General features: G+C 50.7%; 7 protein-coding genes across 7 annotated transcripts; 5 read left to right on the top strand and 2 right to left on the bottom strand.

The window, feature by feature from the left end:
• Positions 1 to 749: 749 nt before the first annotated feature.
• BX661DRAFT_200197 (uncharacterized protein) lies at positions 750 to 4,939 on the top strand (the record flags this gene model as incomplete). Its single annotated transcript, XM_051538386.1, has 6 exons — positions 750 to 869; positions 893 to 1,030; positions 1,072 to 2,044; positions 2,243 to 4,281; positions 4,314 to 4,757; positions 4,811 to 4,939. 6 exons carry the CDS (start codon positions 750 to 752, stop codon positions 4,937 to 4,939), a joined length of 3,843 nt encoding a protein of 1,280 aa, XP_051389542.1.
• Positions 4,940 to 5,497: 558 nt separating this feature from the next.
• BX661DRAFT_145667 (thioredoxin-like protein) lies at positions 5,498 to 6,148 on the top strand (the record flags this gene model as incomplete). Its single annotated transcript, XM_051533129.1, has 1 exon — positions 5,498 to 6,148. One exon carries the CDS (start codon positions 5,498 to 5,500, stop codon positions 6,146 to 6,148), a length of 651 nt encoding a protein of 216 aa, XP_051389541.1.
• A 114-nt stretch (positions 6,149 to 6,262) lies between these two features.
• Positions 6,263 to 7,968, bottom strand: BX661DRAFT_200195 (uncharacterized protein; the record flags this gene model as incomplete). Its single annotated transcript, XM_051538385.1, has 4 exons — positions 6,263 to 6,571; positions 6,737 to 6,848; positions 6,888 to 7,468; positions 7,531 to 7,968. The coding sequence occupies 4 exons, from the start codon at positions 7,966 to 7,968 to the stop codon at positions 6,263 to 6,265; spliced, it is 1,440 nt and encodes a 479-aa protein (XP_051389540.1).
• A 2,335-nt stretch (positions 7,969 to 10,303) lies between these two features.
• BX661DRAFT_200194 (uncharacterized protein) lies at positions 10,304 to 14,700 on the bottom strand (the record flags this gene model as incomplete). Its single annotated transcript, XM_051538384.1, has 13 exons — positions 10,304 to 10,428; positions 10,532 to 10,589; positions 10,841 to 10,965; positions 11,588 to 11,865; positions 11,891 to 11,950; positions 12,001 to 12,099; positions 12,143 to 12,291; positions 12,321 to 12,932; positions 13,001 to 13,644; positions 13,820 to 14,283; positions 14,323 to 14,368; positions 14,531 to 14,571; positions 14,609 to 14,700. The coding sequence occupies 13 exons, from the start codon at positions 14,698 to 14,700 to the stop codon at positions 10,304 to 10,306; spliced, it is 2,793 nt and encodes a 930-aa protein (XP_051389539.1).
• Positions 14,701 to 16,240: 1,540 nt separating this feature from the next.
• Positions 16,241 to 17,953, top strand: BX661DRAFT_172837 (uncharacterized protein; the record flags this gene model as incomplete). The annotated part of the gene is made up of 3 exons (XM_051533811.1): positions 16,241 to 16,549; positions 16,576 to 17,321; positions 17,473 to 17,953. The coding sequence occupies 3 exons, from the start codon at positions 16,241 to 16,243 to the stop codon at positions 17,951 to 17,953; spliced, it is 1,536 nt and encodes a 511-aa protein (XP_051389538.1).
• A 386-nt stretch (positions 17,954 to 18,339) lies between these two features.
• Positions 18,340 to 19,107, top strand: BX661DRAFT_172836 (uncharacterized protein; the record flags this gene model as incomplete). Its single annotated transcript, XM_051533810.1, has 2 exons — positions 18,340 to 18,693; positions 18,859 to 19,107. The coding sequence occupies 2 exons, from the start codon at positions 18,340 to 18,342 to the stop codon at positions 19,105 to 19,107; spliced, it is 603 nt and encodes a 200-aa protein (XP_051389537.1).
• A 280-nt stretch (positions 19,108 to 19,387) lies between these two features.
• On the top strand, positions 19,388 to 20,462 carry BX661DRAFT_186773 (pyridoxal phosphate-dependent transferase; the record flags this gene model as incomplete). The annotated part of the gene is made up of 2 exons (XM_051537097.1): positions 19,388 to 20,133; positions 20,163 to 20,462. Coding segments are annotated over 2 exons (1,008 nt in total), but the record flags the coding sequence as incomplete, so codon positions are not given.
• Between the last annotated feature and the right edge of the window lie 109 nt (positions 20,463 to 20,571).

Below are 20,571 nucleotides of genomic sequence, written 5' to 3'. Positions count from 1 at the left end.
GGGTACTAATACGCAATAAACAGATATTTTCTTAATACCAATTCTATTATTATTTCTGGCCCTTTTTTTTTATAAGCTTTTTTTAAAGAGGCCACATATTTTGATTGTTACAGTTCCTTACTCCATGTACATACCAATTTTTTAGTTTCAGCGAACTTGCTTATAATTTTTTCTTAATTTTTTTAAAGGCGTACTATAATTGACAATCCTGCACTCTTCAATTTTTATACTTTACTTTGTCTTCTGCTTGGCCAATATCCAGGCTTCTTCTTTTTTATTTTTATTTCCTATTTACTTTTTCGAGACCCGTCTTTTCTCTTCTTCATATAGTCTAGCCAGGTCTAGCGTGCTATTTGCCCTTTATTTCAATCCTTTTCATTTCCACAAATCGCACAAAAAGGCCACTGTTGCCATCTAGTGGGACCCAAACCCCTCTCCCCCATCTGCACACAGGCACTATCAGACTGACCGACAAACAGACAAACAGATAAACAGACTAGGACAACAACAAACCCAAACAGGAGGCCACATACATACTCATACATATCCATACATATCCAAGCGCTCCCTTGTTTTTTCTTCACACTGTGCATAGCGTCAATCTTTTTTATTTTATTTCATCTTTTATTTTTCTCTTTTTCTCTGGAGCCCTGGGAAAGAAGAAACTTAGACATTCAATTGTTTTGGAGTCGAACACTTGTTTCGTCCGCCAATGGCCGTCCCCGATACACTGTCTGAAAAGGCAGCGGATGGGACTTGAAGGCCAGGTCAATCGGCCTGCCATCCACATTACCACGCAGCTTTCGGCAATCGGCGCTTCCACGGCGACGCCCAGCAGCAGCAACAGCAGCAACAGAGCAACTAGGCATGTATGCCGGCTTGTCCAGTGCAGTACTCTTCGCCGCTGGCGGCGGCAGCAACAGCAACGCGCGTTATCAATGCCTGCTGTCATGAACGAATACGTAGATTTGCCAGCAGTACGTCGACAGCAGCCTCCAGCACAACAACAGCCGCGATGAACACGGACGCTGTAAACGATGCCATGCTTTACGGAGGGTTGGGGGGACCGAGGACAGCATGCTGCAGGCGCTGCTGAGCAGCCTGCCCGAGCCGCCAGTGACCAGGCCGGAGGCGCCGCGCAGTGTTTTTACGCACTTGGCCGGCGGCCAGCTTCCGCCGCCCCTTTCTCCTCCGAGCTCACCCAAATTGCATTCCTCTGAATTCGACTATTCAATTTTACCCGAGAGCCCCCCTACCGCGCTTGCACACAATATTGAGGGCATTGCTGAATCTGCCGCAGATACATCACCCCACTACTGCGTCTCCGGAACGCTTTCCAGAGCGGTAAATCCACCGAGCAAGGAAGATCCAGGTTATAGGCATCAACCACAACAGCGGTTACCCTCAGCAGTAGAGCTGGGCACCGCAGTAGCGAATATACCAGCAGCAGCACTGCCGCTGGGTTACTCGGAGTCCGCCATGGGCTGCACACCACCGCACCAGCCGAGCGACATGACCAAGTCGTCCTCGTTTGCGGCCAGCAGGGCCTATGCGTGGAGCTTTGGCTACAGCGACAGTGGCGACAACCTGGCCACAATGCGGCCGCCATCGGTGCTCTTCGACAAGAGCCTCGGCGACATGAGTGACTTGAGCCAGTTCACCGCGACTTTGGAGACGCCTGCGTCATCACGCCGAAACACCGACGAGGTGTCGCTGAGCCAAGAGCACCGCGAGCAGCTGCAGCGCATCCCATCCTTGCACGCCGTAGAATCGATGGCGAATGCCATGGACACATCGGCTGTCGCACATGCTGGTGATGTGTCACCTCAGCTGTCGATGCTCGACGCTGAGATGCCGCCTGTGTCGCCGTTTTTCTCTCGAATTTCGGCAAACGACATTGTGGTGGCACGGGATACTGTACAGCGGGCACGCTTGACGCGTCGCAACACCTTTGGCCTGTACACGACTGTCGAGGAACCCCAGGTGCAGAGCCGCTCGAAGCAGCGCGATACATGGTGCGCGCCCGACAGGGAGTCCATATACGGTAAGTCATTGTACGGCTATTTGGCTCAAGTAAAAGAAAAAACCACATTGATGTTTGTGAACGACATGAAGCACTAAAATTTGAATTATCTTTCCTCCCTCTTTTTTTTGCCTGCTGGCATTGTGTCTTGCTCGCTCGCTTTCTTGATTTGTTTTGCACGCTTAGCTTCGAATGTTCAGATTAACAGCGCCGCTCCAGCGCGCATGTCACTGTTGGGCCCAATGGTCCGGTGGGCAGCCTTGGCCTCCAATGCCTCACCGTCCCTGGACGCGGAGGGCCCCGAAGAGTGGCTGGGCAACCAGGGGCCACCCATCTCCCCACACTTCACCGGACCCAGCTCTTTGGCCAGAAACCAAGCCATTATCAAAGCCCCCGCACGCCCAATCCAGCCTGCGCGCGAACGGACCTTCAAAGTCGATGTGTTCTCGCCGTTCTCGTCACCGCTCAACAGCAAGGCGCTGCCGCGGGTCACCATCAGCGAGCTCGTCAGGGGTGAATTTGGCCACACCCTGGTCGAGGTCGAAGATTTTGGCAGCGACTCCGACGTGCGCAGGGCACTGAGAGGCTACCCATGGGTATTGTCTCTGTGCAACCGACAGCGCCAGCGCCAGCAGCAGCACAACGAGCAAAGACTTGCGGCATCGCGCTTGCGCCTGCCTTCTTGCCGTCAGCACTCGCCGGCATTTGGTGGGTTTTGTTTAACCAGACCCACGATGTCCTTTATGGTCAGCAACGCGAGCACTGTCAAGTCTGTTTCCGATAGCAACGTGCGCGCCATCGACATTGAAGCCATGGTCGAGGCATATTTGCCCAGCATCCACGCACTGCTTCAACCGACAGAGATCATTGACGAGGATCTCGAGTCCGACAGCAACCACGAGCGCACGCCCTCCGAGAGCAGCTCGTTCACAATGACAGGTAAGTCGGCATACGCCGAGTCCTACCAGTCCGCATCGTCCGACGACACGCTGAGACGCAGCGCGCCTACAACTGCCCCCACTGTCAGCTCAAATCCCAGTACCCGTCTGAAGCCGTCGTCGCTGCGCAAGCCCTCTCGCCGCAGCGATCTCGGACTGGGCGCCAAGCCCGAGCCGTCGGCGGCATCGCGGCAGCTGCGGGCGCCCTCGTCAGTCATGAATCTCCGAGGCGCCTTTGTCGACCTCGACGGACAGCAGGCTGCCCGAATGGCCGACAGACGCAGCTCGAACCACTCCCTATCGCAGCTCGGGTCCTCACGGTCCCTGCTGCCCTTGCCCTCTTGCCGCCGCAGAAGCGAGGTCGAGTCTCTTATCACGCAGGCCAATGCCGTGCTCAACAGCGGGATGCGCCGCAGCTCAACGTACCACCTGCCGGTGTCCACATCCGCGAGGCACACGCTGCCCCCACGCGCGTCGTTTCCTGTATCGTTTGGCAGCTCCAAGGAGGCCCGCGCGCTGCGGTCGAGCATTGCGTCGCCGCGGTCAATGGTCATGGGTTTGAACGGCTCGCGCTACTCACTGGCGTCCGAGTCCGGATACGACTCGTCGCAGATTTCACGGATTCCGTCGCCTGTCTCGGGCCTGCGCGCGCCGGTTTCGCTGGCAGCTACGCTGAGCAGACACCAGCAGCACCGCCTGGACGCTGCGCGTAATGATGTCGGCGCGACCGGCTTCAACGATGCGTTTTCGCAGCAGTCGCGCAGCCTCAATGCCGAGGTGTACGCAGCGCACAGGAGCAGCACTGGCAATGGAGGAGGAGGAGCCCAGATATTATCCCAGGCGTGCGGAACTCGCGCTTTAAACGCGAGCATCGGCGCACTGAGCGGCACCAATGTGTCGCGGCTGTCGTCGTCCAACGGCAGCTCTCTTCCATTGACCTACAGGCGCGCGTCGCAGGATCATCCCACGGCAAGCACGCCAGCGGCCAGGACGGCCAACACAACTTCGGTCGGCGCCAATGGGCAGGGGGTCCGGCGGCTGCCTTCGGCCAGCCAGCTGCGCCTTGCTGGATCAACGAGCACCCGGCGCATCAATTTAAACAGCAGCGGCTATGGAAGCACTTCAAATGACCGCGTAGGACCTACAAACGGCCCGAATGCTAATGGCGAACGCAATAGCGACGAACTGAAGACAAGGAGATCCACCACAGTTAGCTCTGCTTCAGCCTCTGCATCTGGCCTGCAGCGGCCGAGCATCCAGAACCTGTTCAAGCAGGATGATGAGTTCCTCACGCTGCGGCCGGTGCACACGCCAGACATTGTGCCGCGGACCATTGACCCGCGTTGGTGGAGCGCGCAATGACGCCCATGCTCAAGACAAACGTCGGCATTTTGCACAGTAGCATAGCCGACATGCTCCGCACCAACGCCTCACCACACGCCAAGGTCAACACCATCACCTTTGCCTACACGTTAAGCGATGACGACGACGATGAAGTCGAGGACTTTGGCGAGTTTTGCGCGCGCAACGTGCCCCAGAGCCCCGATGCTGCTGCTAGCGCGCTGGCAACTGTCCCTGAGGTGTCTCCGAATACCGAAGGGGCACTGCAGTCGCACTTGTCACCGCTGAGCAGCCCGGCAGGCTTGCCTGTTGTTGACTTTTCCGAGTCTACCACGCCCAAGGCTTCCACCAACACGGCCACCAGGAGCAGCTTCAGCGGACGCTTCGGCAGACCGAGCTTCTTGAGTCGCAACAGGACCAAGTCCTTGGCCAAACCCGAAACCACATCGTCGGCTGTCTCTGGCATTCCGATGCCCTCTTTTCGTCCTTCATGTCGCCATCCTCCAAGCCCGCGCCCGTCAAGCCCGCCAAGGCCGCTCCACCGGCGGCCAACGCCTCGCCTGCTGTTGCCTCGAACATCCCGACCCTGCGCAAGGCTCGCTCTCTGTGGACTCTGCGCAGCTCAATTGCAAAGTGAAAAGCGGTCAGAGTGGCGCCTCTTGTGCTGTCCCGTGGACACACACACACACACCTCGTATTATAAACTTTTCATCTCTTCCGTGTACAACTTGTTATTTTTTCTCATCCAATATATTTTTTTATGTACTTTTTTAGCGTCTCGACATTTTGCTTTTATATACGACATTCAATGCCGCTGCTTACTTTCACATGTCGTGTATATGTATATATCAGTATATTTATTTGATTGATTGCGGCATTTGCATTTGTTTTTTACTGATAGTCATGCAATATCTTGCCGCCGTGGCAGCAGCGGCGAGGCCGCACTTGGGAGTAAATAAAATAAAATAAAATTCATTATTTCAAATGTCAAATCACATGCCTTGCCTCGCAAACATGCACTCGGCCGCCTCATTCATGCACAATAAGACAATCCTAAGAAAGCTCGCTGTCGTGCGAGTCTGGATATTCTAAAACAATTGGAATTTTTACCACCTATTATGTTTATCATTTTTTGTTCACTTTTTTTATCTTTTTTTAGCCATTATTATTATTATTATTTTTACAAAATAAACCAATGCCTACTATCCCCAAGATCGTGTTTTACTTTGACGTCTTGTCCGTGTTCAGCTACATTGGATTTGAGTTTATGGAAAAGTACACGGCGCTGTGGGGCATCGAGGTTGAATACCGTCCGTTCAATCTTGGGCAGGTTATGAGGAACACAAAAAACATGCTGAGTCCGAACAAGGGGCCTTTCCTGATAACTGATGCCCGTCGCACGTCGAGTATCACAAAGATTCCGTTCAAGGGAGAGCCTACAAAATTCCCTTACAACTCTACCACCGCGCTACGCACGCTACAGTATTTGAAGACGCACCACCCGCGGTTGATGGTGCCAGCGATGCGCCGCCTGTGGAGAATGGAGTACGTCGAGCGCAGGGCGCCGGAGTCGGCCGATGACATAAAACAGGCGCTCGATGGGCTGGTAGATGCGCGTGTTGTCGAGGAGGCAATCAGTGTGCCAGACACCCTAGAGGCGGTAAAGCAGAACACTGCCGACGTTGAGCAGATGAAGGGATTCGGCGCGCCGACTATTCTTGTGTATAGAAAGGGCGAGTCCGAGCCGCAAATGTACTTTGGGTCGGACAGGTTTGAGCACATCGCCATTTACCTGGACAAGGAGTTTTACCCGATGAAGCAGCTGTTTTCCGCGCCCAAGATTTGAGCAGCGTGAATACATTTATTAGCAAAACTTGCTTGGTGGTTTTATTCAACTATAAAGATGGATGAGTACTCTTAAAAAATTATTCAGTATTAATTACAATAAATTATTATTTGTTTACATTCTTAGCGTATGTATGATGGGCTTTCTTGTCCGCTCGGTTAAAAACTTGAGCCGGTCAGCATACTTTCCAAATGGCGTTTTTGTGAGTGCCTGCTCTATAAAGCCGGTGTATCCGTCTTTGAAATTATCAGGAACGGTAGCCAGCGTCATGTTCGGGCACATAATTGCCATTAGCATAGCACATGCGGCTATTCTCTCGGCATTGCTGTCGGTGCCATTGTGGTCTTGGTTCAGGCAATCCAGATAACGGCCTAGCGGGCGGTACTGTGCATGTACGTAGTCTGGAAAGTCACCGGGACTAAGCTCATCAAATTCAGAACCGGTTCCGGAATATTGAACTCCGATTTCTACGAGAATAGGCAGCTGGCGCACCAGATATATTATGTCGAAAAGAGACAGCTTTGTTCTTGTCATATTGAGCACGCGTATGTTTCGCACACTAGGACTTTCTTTAATATAGTGAATTACCTCTCTGCCCAGGTCAAACAAGTTGACGTTTAAGGATTGGGAGCCGGCAGCCATGGCCATTGCAATCGACGACAGCTGGCTTGGAGACACATTAATGCCGGTTCCACCCGGCCTGACAGGCTTTAACGATACATAATTTAATTTTCGGTACCGACCTTTGGCAAAAACACCGCATCTGCTTACCATGTCCAATGTCGACGTGTCTACTTGCATATCTATGTATTTAAGCGTCTCGGCGTTTCCTCTGAAAATAGTATCGTCACCGAACGGATGCTCCATTTCAATGGTCAGCCACTGGAGGCTGGGGAACATAATGGCTTCGGTCAGCGCAACTTCCTCGACTGATACGCCCTTGGACTTTCTCTTCAAGTGCAGCTTCTGTAAGCATGGAAACGATGCACACGCGCCATTGCTAGTTCTAGCTAGGTGGGCCACATTGCCATTTCGGATAAACTTTATTTCGAGATTCTCCAAGGTCGCTGAATTGCTGTGAACGAGCTCTATAATTCTCTCATCGTCAATATCCCCACCAAAAGCCAAGTGAGTTAGACCGAGAAAACTTTCCGCATTAACAAATTCAATAAACCTCGAGTCACCCAGACTGAACATCGACTTTTTAACCCCGCTCAACAGCAGGGGCACTATGTCGTACGACCCAGATACACGGCCGTCCAGACCAGTGTTGTCGGGCCTGCTCTCTACAAAGATATTGCGCACGTTCGGAACCATAGCCTTTATCGCCAACACGTGTTTTTCGACCAAATTTTCCACATCCGCTTGCTTTGTATATTTACAGCAGTAACAGTCCCAAAAACCAAGTTCAATGTGTGTGCATTCTCGAAAACCATGTCCTTGTACGGCAGCTCTTTCAACCTCTCCAGAGCCGATCCGTTTTTTAATGTGCAGTAGTCGATAACCAAGCGCAGTGACCTTACCAAGTGGTCAAATGTATACTTTCCGTACGACTCGTTGACTGGCCACATGCGGTACCCAAACATGTCAAGGCCATCTATGCAACCGAGTATAATGGACATGTCTCGGCACAAGGGGTGCATCATAACCGACCGCCAGCTGCTACAGACTTGCGTGAGCTGAAGATACGTGTTAATCTTGGGTCGAGCGAGGTAAATGCTGTTAACGAGGCTGATGCTTTTAAAGTCGGCGACATACTCCAAAATGCTGCTGATAATCGGGTTGGGAAGGTGTTGCGCAACATAATTGCTGGAACGCATAGTGTTGTAAGTATGGTGAGTAAATATATAGAAGAATAAAGAAATAACAAAGTAAATAACTAGCAAAAACAAGATGTGGACAATGGTGCTTGTCCTTAAATATATAACTTCAGGGGCGGAAAAAAAGCTTCAAAAACCCTTGCACCTATTTTATTAAACATAAATAAAAAAATGCACAGAAAGCATAAAGAAAATTCATTACACGATGCCATAGCATTTAAATGTGCAATAAATCGCTACAAAGCTGTCTCGCCGATGTTGGTCGGAAAACCCAATTAATGGAGATTTTTACTCTTTGTATAATGAATTGGGCAAACATGGGAACCCTTTTTTCCTGCCACAGGCAAAAATACCCACGTTGCTACAACCATTCACAATTAATTGTCTATTAATGCCACCCAACCCACTACTTTTTTGCATCACAGGTCTGGAGTAGGCTACACCCTATCTACTCTGGTAGTGTCAGTAGCACATAGCAAGCGCACACAACCCCAATTATTTTTTATTTTCCGTTGAAGCCACGGCACCGTGTCGCCTTTCGAACCCCCTTTAAACAAAAGAAGCCCAATAAAATTCATTATTAATAGCACGGTGATAGAAGTGAAAAATCAAGCTTTGTTGACTGTAATTCTTGCAACAAAAAAAACGTAGGGGTTGAGTTGTTGATTTTATAGTTAAAATGACAGCGCTCTTTACAAAATGTCACACTAAATCAAATCAAATGGAAATACAACCCGGGTGCGTCCAACTTTGCCATGCACTTTAGGGAATATATTTAATAGAAATTATAATGAATATGGCCAACGTGGGAAACTAAGGGCAGGGTATACTTTTATTTTACAGTGAGTGATAGAGATTGGGGCTTTTTTATTTTCTATTTTCTATTTTTTGCTCTTGCATTTTCCTATACTTTGCCAAGGCCAACTGTATAAAGCACAAATAAAAAACATAAAATATGCTGCAAAGCAGGCCAACAAAAATTTGCTATGCTCTTAAAAGCCAAAGAATTGAGTGTTTTGTTTGTGTAAAAAAATCGTATGATTTCATCACAAAATGAACAAAAGGCTTATACAATAAAAAAAATTACACACATGCTAAACCAAACCAAATAAACCAGTTGCAATTTTGGCACCCAATTAAGCGCTATTTGGGTACACTTAATTGAGCCAATTTATGAGTGAGATTGAAACTTCAATAGGTTTAGCCACCAAACTAGTTGGCAAAGGTCCAAGCACAGCTCAGTGCAGCTCAAAAACAAAAAACAATGCTGGTCGTTTAAGCACACAACTGTTGATTTTGCTAACTTTTATTTGCAATTTACTTCAAAAAAATAGAGCCAACAAATATTTAACAAAAAGGCAATGTAAAAGCGGCATATGCATTTAAAATATTATGACAAAGGCGTTCTAAATTAAATTACAACTATTAAAAAACTATTGATTGGCTTTGTTAATTCAAATTAATTAATCAATTTCCTAATAAATGTCACCATTGCGAATTCCCTCAAGTTTTTCGGGCATAAGCTTAATGTCCTTGCGCGTGTGTTTTTTTTCCTTGTCTTCGAATCGCTTGCCTTTTTGGCCAACAAAATAGCTGCGTGCTCCGGGCTTCTTCCTCTCGCTTAAGCTCTAAAGCCTTGATATCCTTGAGTGACATTCCGTCCTGGAAACTATCGTTTGGTCAGTGCTACTGGGGCTGGTGGGTATTCTAAACTCCATTGAGAAAGTGGAGTAATTTTCAATAAACACGTTGAGTCGCATAATTTCCACTTGTCATTTTCACAGTAGTGTAGCTTGTACTTGTCACTGGCCTTTCCAGACTTGACTAACTGTAGTTAACTTTACTGATGTAGTCTTTATACTTGATATCTGCACCATCCAGTTTTTTTTTGCTGCCCTCAATGTGCAAGTATCGAGCGGCCTGTCGTAATTGTTATACATAGCTGTAGTACTATATTATTGTTTAATAATTATATTGTAAAAATAAAATAGAGGTAAAGAATGCACATTTAGTAGCGCATACTTTTATTTGGTTTAAATACGGTTTGTAGTTGTAGTTGTATCTGTATGCGTCTACATGGTATTTTACGAACAGCGAATGGTTGCAGCAAAATAATGTATTACAAAGTGCTGCGGCCACGTTAATACCTAAAGCGTTAAAGGCAGCTATTTTTTTGGTTTCTTTGAATCTATTATAAAAAAAAACATTGCGCAGTGCATGTTATAATAAGAGGGGGTGTGAAGAGCACTGTTGTCTAGTGTTAGAAAAACGGGGTTGAATTTATAAAAAGTTTTATTACTGATGTTTCTAAAATGCTACTAGCGCCGGCCTCATCTTACATATGTGCCTCGTCGCCTTTGTTGTGCACATTGCCAATTATGCACTCCGTTGGCGAGAACTGGTTGTTCTGCAGCAGCCAGTATCTTGGCAAGTCAATGTTGTGGTTTTCGCGCGTGTGCGCTCATGCGTGTGCATCGCAAAATGGTGAGCATGTTTGGGCGTCAATGTAATGCCCCTCTAATTTACGCCTGCATGATCCAATTAGCGCCCTATCAATCGGTACGCAGGTGGAAACCTGTTTCGCGATTCTCAACCTCAACATCCACTTCCATATCTTTAGTCTGTGCAACAATGTCACCAGGCGCGTGCCATTTTACGCAGCATATACAAATATACAAAAAACATGCATATGAATGTACGAAAATGGAGTATTACAATATAATTAGCAGTGGTGAATGCTTGTTAAAAGGCCTAGTGCGTTACGTTAGCTAATTAAAAACAAACATAACTAAAGTTCATCATTAAGATATGCTTCAATTGTATCAGGCGTAAGCTGAATTGGTTGGCGCGTTTTCTTGATGCGCTTCTTGACCTGGTTTGAAAGCTTGCTTTTGGCAATATATTTGGCGCGTCTCTTCTCTTCTTCCTCCAACTTGCGCATTGTTTCCTTGATAAATTTGGGCGCCTCTATTTCTTCGTCACTGTCTAACTCGGAATCTATGTGCGCGCCTTCATACAATTTGAACATTAATGGGAAGCCCAATATCTGCTAATACTTTCGAGTGGATGGCATATTTTCCAATTGCCATACGCATTGTAATTACATGTTTACGTGTTGGTCTTTCCTGAGAAAACCAGTTTGTTGTTAAATATTGCGACATAGTCTGTCTCCTTAAAACCATCGGTAAGAAGTGATTTGTTCGAATTTTCAATCGGCAGATAGTTGACAGTGTGGACCAACAATGTAAGACATGGTAAATGACAAAAAAAGAAAAGCAAAAGTATAACTAAATAGGGGTGGGATAAAAAAATAAAAACAAACTGAAAATGGTCAGGGAAGTTGGTGCTTTATGTTCACAAGTGTAAATCCAATAAAACAAATAATCCTGAACGAGACGGAAGCAATGACTGCGCTACAATGCACCCCAGTTGCCCTTATTTTGAAAGCAGTAAAGAGAAGTACTCCTCCAAGCCTATTTAAAAAAGCACGTGTTGCGCATGTCTTGGCGTGTCTCCTCTCGCTACATGCTTTCATTGAATCTCTCGTATATTATTTGTATAAATTAGTTCTAAAAACAAAAGTGCAATGCTTGTTACAACGGTCGCATAGCCAGTTGACCAACAGCTGCTTCCTGAGCCAAAAACGCGCTCCTGACGTCCAGCCGCCGCGTGCCCAAAGGCCTTTTCGAAAGCACCGGCATGTCTACACCCAGATAGCCATGCACAGGCGGCGCAGACCTTGGGCCGCATCCCAAAGTACTATACCCGTTCATATTGGGCGACCTCTGCGCACTCAGCCTCTGCACAGCACCACTCGGGTCCACCGGGCGTCTCTCGTACACCAGCACGGAAGCGGCAGCTGTGTAGCTGGATTCCGCGTCTTTGTCGGAGTGGCAGCTGGCTGGGCATTCGGCTCGGCGACCTGGGCGAAACCATCGTGTTGCGCAGAAGCTCACCGCTCGACCGTGTGGGCTCTGGCCGGCTCGGCGCAATGCGAGCCGGCGGTGAAATGTGGCATTGGGCAACGCCGACATGCGCAGCCCATGGCCGGGCTCCGATGCTGCGGACATGCGCAACGCGGATGTTCTCGGCGACAGCGCTCCGGCGCGCAGTGGCCGGCCATCGTCCATGCTGCCGAACGCTCTTGGCGACCGTAGGCTATTATGCGCGGTACGCCGCCGCCGCGGACTCGGGCTCGAACGCCGACCGCCGTCGTAGCAGCAGCGGCGTGGACGCCGGCGGCAGAACCTCGCTGCGCCGGCGCAAAAGCGGCGCGGATACCCGTGGGCTGGGCGCCGGGATAGAATTGCGCTTGTTTGGTGCCTGGTTTGTGAATGCCCGCGCAGGTTGACGACGGACGCCGAAGCACGCAGCTGGCGCGGCGGCTCGGTGCGAATTCCGGCGTCGCTGTGTCGACCGAGTTTTCTTTGCCGTGGCTCGGCCAGCCTTGCAGTGGGAGGATCGACTGATGTGCTTGGCGGCCGCTGATCGTCCCCCGAAAGCCGCGGCGGATCGAGGCGTGCTTCAATGTCGCCGCGGCGGGAAAGCCTGTTGAATGACGGTTCTCCGAGCCGTCTATTTGGCGTTGGTGGATCCATGGCTGTCGTTGCACGCGGGTGGTGCAGCAGCTGCTGTGGGCCCTCGGAAATGCGCAGGGGGTCGGGGCGCATCCCGGTGTCGCTGCGACGAGCAAGTATCCTCAGCGGCGGCTCTACGAGCCGCGAATTCGGCGCTGGTGGATCCATGGCGGACACGCCTCGCTGCTGCCGCTGCGCGTCTTCTGGGAACCTCAGCGGGGTCGGCCGCATGCCGATGTCACTGCGACGTACCAGTCTCTTCATTGGTAGCTCTTCCAAGCGCGCATTTGACGACGCCGGCTCTTCAAGCAGCTTTGCCGGATCCGGGCGCGTGCCGATGTCGCTGCGGCGAGAAAGCATGTTCGGGGACGGCTCGGCCAGCCCGTGCTTGGCAGAGAAATGGCCGAGATGAGCCGCAGAGTATCATCCGACGAGCCCGAGTGGGCCGACTGGACCGACTCGGCGTACGCCGGCGTGCTGCTCACTGTGGCCGTGCAGCTCTCGGACAACGACACGTCCTCGGGGTCCTCGCCCGTGAGCAGCTGATGGACGCTGGGCAAGTACGCCTTGACCATGGCATCTATGTCTATGGCGCGCACGCAGCGGTCAGAGTACACAAAGCTGCTCTTATTGCTGGCCACGAACGACACCGTGGGCGCACCAAGTCCGCGGGCGGCTACGGGCGGACGCCGGGTCGGCAGGCGCAGGCGTGTGGCTGCAGGCGTGGCTTTGCGCTGGCTGCCGCCCAGCTTGAGCACCCAGGGGTGGTGCCGCAGCGCCTGCCGAACGTCGGGGTCCCCAATGTCCACTGCCTCGCCGCCCTCCGGAAACTCTCTGACAATTAGCTGCGGCTGCGCCTTGTCGCCCAGCGGCGACGAAAACAGAGAGTGGATGTTGACGAGGAACCGCCGCTCCTTGCGCAGCCGCGGCGGCGAGCGGTATGCCGCGAATATGGGCGACATGGGCGGCTCCTGGTTGCCCAGCCATTCGGCGCTCTCCAAGGAGCCAGCCATGTCGTCTGCGTGCTTGGCCGGCGCGTCAAGCGGGCCCCACGAGGACATGGTCGGAGACAAGGCGGTCCAGCGGTCCAGCGGCCCCGCTGCAGCGGCATGCGGCCGGGCATATGCAGATCCAACCGCAATGGCTCTACACAAAGAGGGAACATATTTTTTTCTCACACCACGCTTGTTTTCTTTTTAACAAAAACCGCCAAAAAGCATTTTCTTTCCCAGCAGGGCGTGTGTTTGTTTGGTTTTGGAAAATGCCGCACTTACCAAACATTGTGTTGATATCGGGCGAGCACCACGTTCCTCGCTGCTGCAGCCTCTGGTGCAGGCTCTGGCCGTAGTCGCTGTGCATGGTCACGGTGTTCCTTCGCGACGTGCTGGCCCTGCGCACGACCGCCCTCGCCTTTGTGATTTCGTGCTCCGAGATACGCGTGAAAAACGGCGATACCGGCGGCATCTCTTCGTCCAACGGAGACACTTCCTGGGCATGTATCCGCAATCTGCGCCTGGACCCCATCGACCCATCGACCCATCGACCCATCGACTCCAGCGACTCCAGCGACTCCAGCGAGGGCATGCGGCGCAGTCGAATGCGACTTGCTCTGCTTTCGATGCTACCGACACTGCTGGGGCTCTCTTTTTCTGTTGCCCGCGAGAGGCTGTCGTGGCTTTTTTTCAAGAATTTTTTGAAGAGCGCGGACGGCGGTCGTATGGACGCCAGGTCGTCGCAGCTGTTGTTTAGGTCGAAATCCCAGGGCAAACTGCGCTACTGTCGCCGTTGCCGCTGCCGCCGCCCGTGCTCGTTCTCGCTGCTTGCTGTGACGGGTGCATGGCCGATTTAAAAGCGGAGTTGTCAAATTCAAATTTCGATAGAGGCGAATTGGTAACGGAAGTAAGGCCAGGCTGTGTGGTGGGTGGCAGAGGGAAGTTTGAAAGGACTTCAAAGTCGAGTGTGAAAATATTAGATTTTCGCGAAACCTGCTTTGGCAGGCGAGATGAAGGGTGAGGGTGTGCGAGATCTGGGCGAGGGCATTGGGCTGATTCCATTCTGCCAACCTGCTGCTGGTGCTGCTGGCGCTGTCGATGGTGCGACGGTCAGACGTTGTAGTTATAGTGCTCGAGCGTTTGCCTAGAAATGATGGGGACATTTGGGAAATGTGGAGATAGTGCAAAAAAAATATGCCTTTTTATTTTTTATATGTGATTCGGAGAAAAAAAAAACTAATATTTGGGTCTTCCGAGAAGAGATTATAAAAAAGGAAATATCGAGACATGTTTCTTCTTCTTTTCCACTCTAATACACAATGACCAAAAAATAAAAGAATTCCAGTGTAGGGTGGCTCTTATGTTTTTTTCACTTGTTGCCTTTATTATCCTCTCAAGTGCATTGGATTGTGCTCGAGATGAAAAAATAAACTTTGTCAAATATGTCAAAAACAAAACAATAAATAGCGTAAAAGTGGCGTTTTTAATATAATTATTGCTATTTGACATGTACAAATTGAACATTTGCATACACAATACATGATAAATTATATTTTGCTTTTGCCATTGCCAACAATGCTAACTTCTCACCGACATGCCCGCCAAACGTAAAAAATAAACAAAGGCACGTGCTTTACACAGAACATTTTATTTATTTCTTGCTGCTGCTGCTGTTTGTCAAGCAAAAAAGTTTAGGGATGAAAGAGTGCAAACATAAATTTTATTAGGACGATCTTGCGCCTTTTATATACCTCGTTCGATTTCCAAATGCTCGGAAAATACGGGTTTACGTCTACTATTCCGTACAAGTAATAAAAAAAAGAGAAATATTATATTTGCTTTCTTTATTTGCTTCAGACCCCACTGTGAAGAATTGTTGACGATAGTTTCTCACTCGCTCTCCATCTTTTATAAAAGGGAGGCTGAAAGTACAAGAGATATATATAAAAAAAAACTACCACAATGCCGCATCATCTGTTAATAAATAAATAAAAATTCAATATGAGAAAAACAGAAACAAAAGCCACGCAGCGTGATAAAAAAATTCAAGTATTATTTCCGCATTAAAAAAGAAAGAAAAATAGAGAAAAATAGAAAAATAGAAAAAGAAAGCGCTTAACAGGAACTAAAAAAATATTAGCACATGCCCGTCCATTTAAAAGAAACAAGGAAAAAATATCCCCTTTGCTGCTTCTTCTTTTGCAAGATAATTTTTTTGTTATTGTTTTGGTATTTTTTTAAAACTCCTATCTTTTACTTTTCTATTCTTTTTTTTCAAACTCATTTTCTTTTGTTGTTGTTGGGACATTGGGATTATTCCAAGCAAATCAACTTTATCCCCTTTGGCCATGGCAGACATTCAGCAGGCCGAACAACGCACAACCGAGGAATCAGGCCAGCGGGCGGTTATCCATCAATCACAATAATAACGGCCTCGACTGCGTCAACACAGGGGTTAGACACCTCAGCCACCTCGGATGCGTCAGAAGCCCAATGGACAATCGACAACTCACAGATCCAATTGCGCGTGTTCAGCTCCAGCACTGGCCACCGCTCACACTGGCCATCACCCAGGGCCACCCCACCCTTATATTCGGACCAAGGCAGCAGCACAAGCGCAACGCCCTTGTGCGGCTTCTGCTCGGCAGACAAACACTGCTCCTTGGGGGCCATCTCTGCAGCCCGCAGCCGCACACGGGAATCATGCATGTTGCTACCAGACCCTACATCAAGGCTGGTAGCAGCTCGCTGTGGGATTTGCTTATTTTCCCACATGACAAAACGCAGTGCACTCGGCGGGGCATCAGCGAGAGACACCTGGGTGCCATTCTGCGATTTATGGACTTTGAGTTCCTTCTGCAAAGGGCCAGCGACGACTGGGGCTATGTGGTGGATTGGTCCAAGGTGTTGGGTCCAGCCGAGCTCTACGCTGTGAGCATTTGTCGGCTTTTGTACCATTCTCCGAGATTTGCCATTGTTGACGAGACGCTGGATTGTCTGCAGCCGGACCAGGTGCGGCAGTTGTTTGTGGCCGCCAGGATGCACCGGGTGACGCTTTTGGCATGGCTGAGTCCAATCCTTTTGACAAAGAAACCACCCATGGGGCCTGCGTGGCCTGCCTGAGCGAGTTTACCCGTGTGCTGCGGGTTTCTAGGGACGCATGGGAGTTTGGCGCCGTTGGTAGTGCACAGCAGCAGGGCCAGTGTTCGGGCGGAGGAGCCCGAGTGGCTGTGGGCGACGGCCGAGACGAGGTTCAAAGGCGTCCGGGCAGGCTTCTGAGACGCACATCGACGCTGAGTCAGTGCTCGACGACGGAGCGCCGCTGGCGCACCAGTGACTCGCTAGGGTCACGCAGGCAGTCCTATGTCATTTCTCCTTCGCTGACCGTGCGCTCCAGCTTTTCGGACTTTTCGGCCATTGATCAGTCCTCCACTTTTGGAAGCGGCACAGCGCGCATGCTGGCTATTGACAGCGCCCTGGCCAAGTACGCGAGCACGGTAACCAGGACGGTGACTAGGCGGCAGCCGCTGTTGGCTGCCTCGGAAATATTTGCCGCCGAGATTATTACCTCAAAACCAGCGAACGATGCCGACAGCAATGCGAACAACGAAGTCGACATTGACAACATTGAGGATATTGACGACATCAGCGAAATCAGTGAAATCGACGAGAATTCCAGTGTGGTTGAAGACATTGACAAAGTTGAGAGTGGCCAAGACAACGATATCAACAATATGGAGGAAATTAATGTGGAGATAAATGCAAGGGTCGAGGAGAAGGTGAGGTAATTGAGAAGATCGATAATGAGCTGATCGAGGTCATCAAGGAGATTGAGGAGATCGAGGAGAAAGAGGTCATCGAGGTCATTGAGAAGATCGATAATGAGCTGATCGAGGTCATCAAGGAGATGAGGATCGAGCAAGGAGGTCATCGAGGAGAGAGATCGAGGAGAAAGAGGTCATCGAGGTCATTGAGAAGATCGAGGAAAAGGAGGAGGCCATCGAGGAGATTGAGGAGATCGAGGACAAGGAGGAGTTCATCGAGGCCATTGAGGCTATCGAGGCCATTGAGAATATCAAGGAGAAGTTGGTCGAGGTCATTGAGAAAGAAGCAAATGCCGCTGAGCAAGAGTATATCAAAGAAGTGTACAGCCCAGTATCCGCAAGAACACTGGTCGATGGCGCTGCACCAAGCATGCTGGAGAAGATCCGGCCAGAAAGCCCAGTGAACTTTGCCCTGCCGACAGCTAATAAGTACCAGCGCTCATCGAGGCCGAGACGTGATTCGCTGCACCGCAGCGGCGCTGAGACGCTGGTGTCATCGCCACAGTATTCGGGGACTGCGAGAAAGTCATTTAGCCGCTACAGCACCGCTGATATGTCGCTGTCCTGGCTGTGGCGGCATGGCGCTGAGTGATAGAAGCAGCAGGAACAGCAGCGGCGAGCCGCAGACGTACTCGCGCTCGCCATCGATCATAGGCAGAGTTGTGGGAAGAGACGAAGGGACTACATGTAGCGTGTGGTTGAGTGAGCAGTGATTCGTCATCACCATCAGATTGTGGTCGCTTGTGGCCAACAAAAGCAGAACAGGAGCAGGGGGAGAGACAAAAGCAGAAGCAAATCAATGCAGAGCGGATCGGTCTCAGCGGAGGACGAGGGGAGGAAGTTGTTCGCCATTAACCTAAATGGTGCCTTGATGCCAGCTACCAACGGCCATTTGTGTCTTGCTCCACCTTTGTTCTCTCTTTACAAACATTTTTTTCTTCTTTTATTCCATTTGAATCAAAAAGTTGCTTTATTATTATGTCTTTTGTCGGTAAGGTCGTTGTAGTCACTGGCGCTTCGCGTGGAATCGGGCGCTCCGTCAGCAAAATCCTGCTCGCTCGGGGCGTCTCAGTCATCGGCGTGGCGCGCTCAGCCGAGAAGCTTCTCGAGGTTCAGAATGAGACAAAGGATTACGTCGGCAAGTTTATCTCGTGCACGGCGGATCTCACACAGAGCGCAGATATTGACGCAGTCCACGCTGCTGTCACCAGCTCGGGTCTCTCGCTGATCGGCCTGGTGAATAACGCCGGCGTCATAGAGCCCCTAGCCAAGCTGGCTGACATCAAGATCGCCGATCTGCAGAAGCACCTGGATGTTAATGTCACTGCGGTGGTAGCAATCACGCAGAGCCTCTTGCCGCTACTGCGCGAGTCCCGGGCCGCATAGTCAATGTGAGCTCGGGAGCTGCTACGCATGCGTACCAGGGCTGGGGCGCGTACTGCCGAGCAAGGCGGCGCTGAACATGGTCACGCAGATCTTGGCCGCTGAGGAGCCCAGCGTTGTATCGGTGGCCTTGAGGCCGGTGTCGTGGCTACGGACATGCAGGAGCAGATCCGCGAGCAGGGCAAGGGCGCAATGGTGGCTGGCGAGCTGGCCAAGTTTGTCAACCTGCATACTTCAGGCGGGCTTTTGGCGCCGGAGCGCCCTGCGCAGGTCATTGCCGCGCTGGCTCTGGAGGCTGATCCTAAGCTGTCGGGCGGGTTTTTTTCGTGGGATTCGGCCGAGGTGGCACAGTACTCGTTTTGAACAAATATAACTAGAAAATAAAACGATTACAGGCATATTTTTCAGCTGTTGCTGCGGCCACGTCTTGCTTGCAGCAGAGAAAGCAGATGGAAAAACGTCCATGAACCTCTCGATGAATAAAAAACACCCTCTATATCAAGCCTACCTCGTCTCTTTTTTTACCTTTCTTTTATATTTCTCCATTTTTTCTTATTTTATTGGTAAGACCCTTGAAATTTTATATACATCATAGTTAGAAGCCGCACCCTTTGTTTATCATGCCGACCAAAGCTTCTTCAGAATCCGTAACTGGGACCTGCGGTCAGACACAGTGACCAAGCCCAACAGCACAATGCTCTCCGCCATGCTCTCTGCGCCCGTCGGTGACGACGTCTTTGGTGAAGATCCAACAGTTGCCGCACTTGAAGCCCGCGTAGCCTCTCTATGCAACAAGCCAGCGGCGCTCTTCTGCGCATCCTCAACGATGGCCAACCAATTAGCAATCCGCACGCACATGCGCGATCCGCCAGAGTCGCTGGTGTGCCATACGGACGCGCACGTATTTGCATACGAGAGTGGCGGTGCCTCACTCCTGTCGCAGACGCAGATGATCCCTGTTAAGCCGTCCGAGGGACATAACCTGCGGCTGGCGGATGTTCAGCGCGTGTTCATAAAGAATAATCAATTGGGTCATTGCGCGCCGACCCACTTGGTAGTTTTGGAAAACACCATGGCGGGTGTGATTATGCCGGTAGAGGATATGCGGGAGATTTCGGCATTTGCGCGTGAGCATGGGGCTAGACTGCATTTGGACGGATCGCGGCTGTGGAACGCGTCGGTGGCCAGCGGTATTGCGATCGCAGAGTACGCTGGGCTGGTGGATACGCTCAACCTGTGTCTGTCCAAGGGCATGGGGTGCCCGATTGGTGCTGTCTTGGTGGGCAGCGAGCAGTTTATTGCCAAGGCGCGCCATTTCCGCAAGGTCTTTGGCGGCGGATGGCGCCAGGCGGGTGTCCTCGCAGCGGCTGGCCTCATGCCATTGATCATGTGTGGCCCACTATGGCGGACACGCACAGGCTGGCTAGGCGACTGGCCGACGGGCTGAGTAAGTGCGGCTTTGAGATCGCCCTGCCTGTGGATACCAACATGGTGCTGGTGCGCGCGCCGTCTGCAGTACTGGACGCGCAGAGAATTTTCGTCGAGGCCGCCCTCGAGAAGGGCGTGAAGCTGGTCACCATCTACGGCAACGTGCTACGGATCGTGCTGCACCATCAGATCGACAGCAACTGCATTGATGTTCTGTTGGAAACCGCAACGACCTGTTTTGGTAATGTTTAAGGTTGGTGGGAGTTTATTTTAATAATATACATGGGATTGACACTTGTCAAACAAAAAAAGGAGTTATAACGTTTAGGAACATACAAGCTTGGCTTTTTAAACACCTGGCACTGCTGTTGCCACCGAGGCTACTGGCTGCTGGCTCAG

Source organism: Kickxella alabastrina (assembly GCF_025024165.1).
Source record: "Kickxella alabastrina strain RSA 675 chromosome Unknown BX661scaffold_23, whole genome shotgun sequence".
In the NCBI taxonomy this organism is placed as follows: Eukaryota; Fungi; Kickxellomycota; class Kickxellomycetes; order Kickxellales; family Kickxellaceae; genus Kickxella; species Kickxella alabastrina.
The sequence above is the reverse complement of the archived record's forward strand: the minus strand, read 5'-3'. Positions and strand labels throughout refer to the sequence as shown.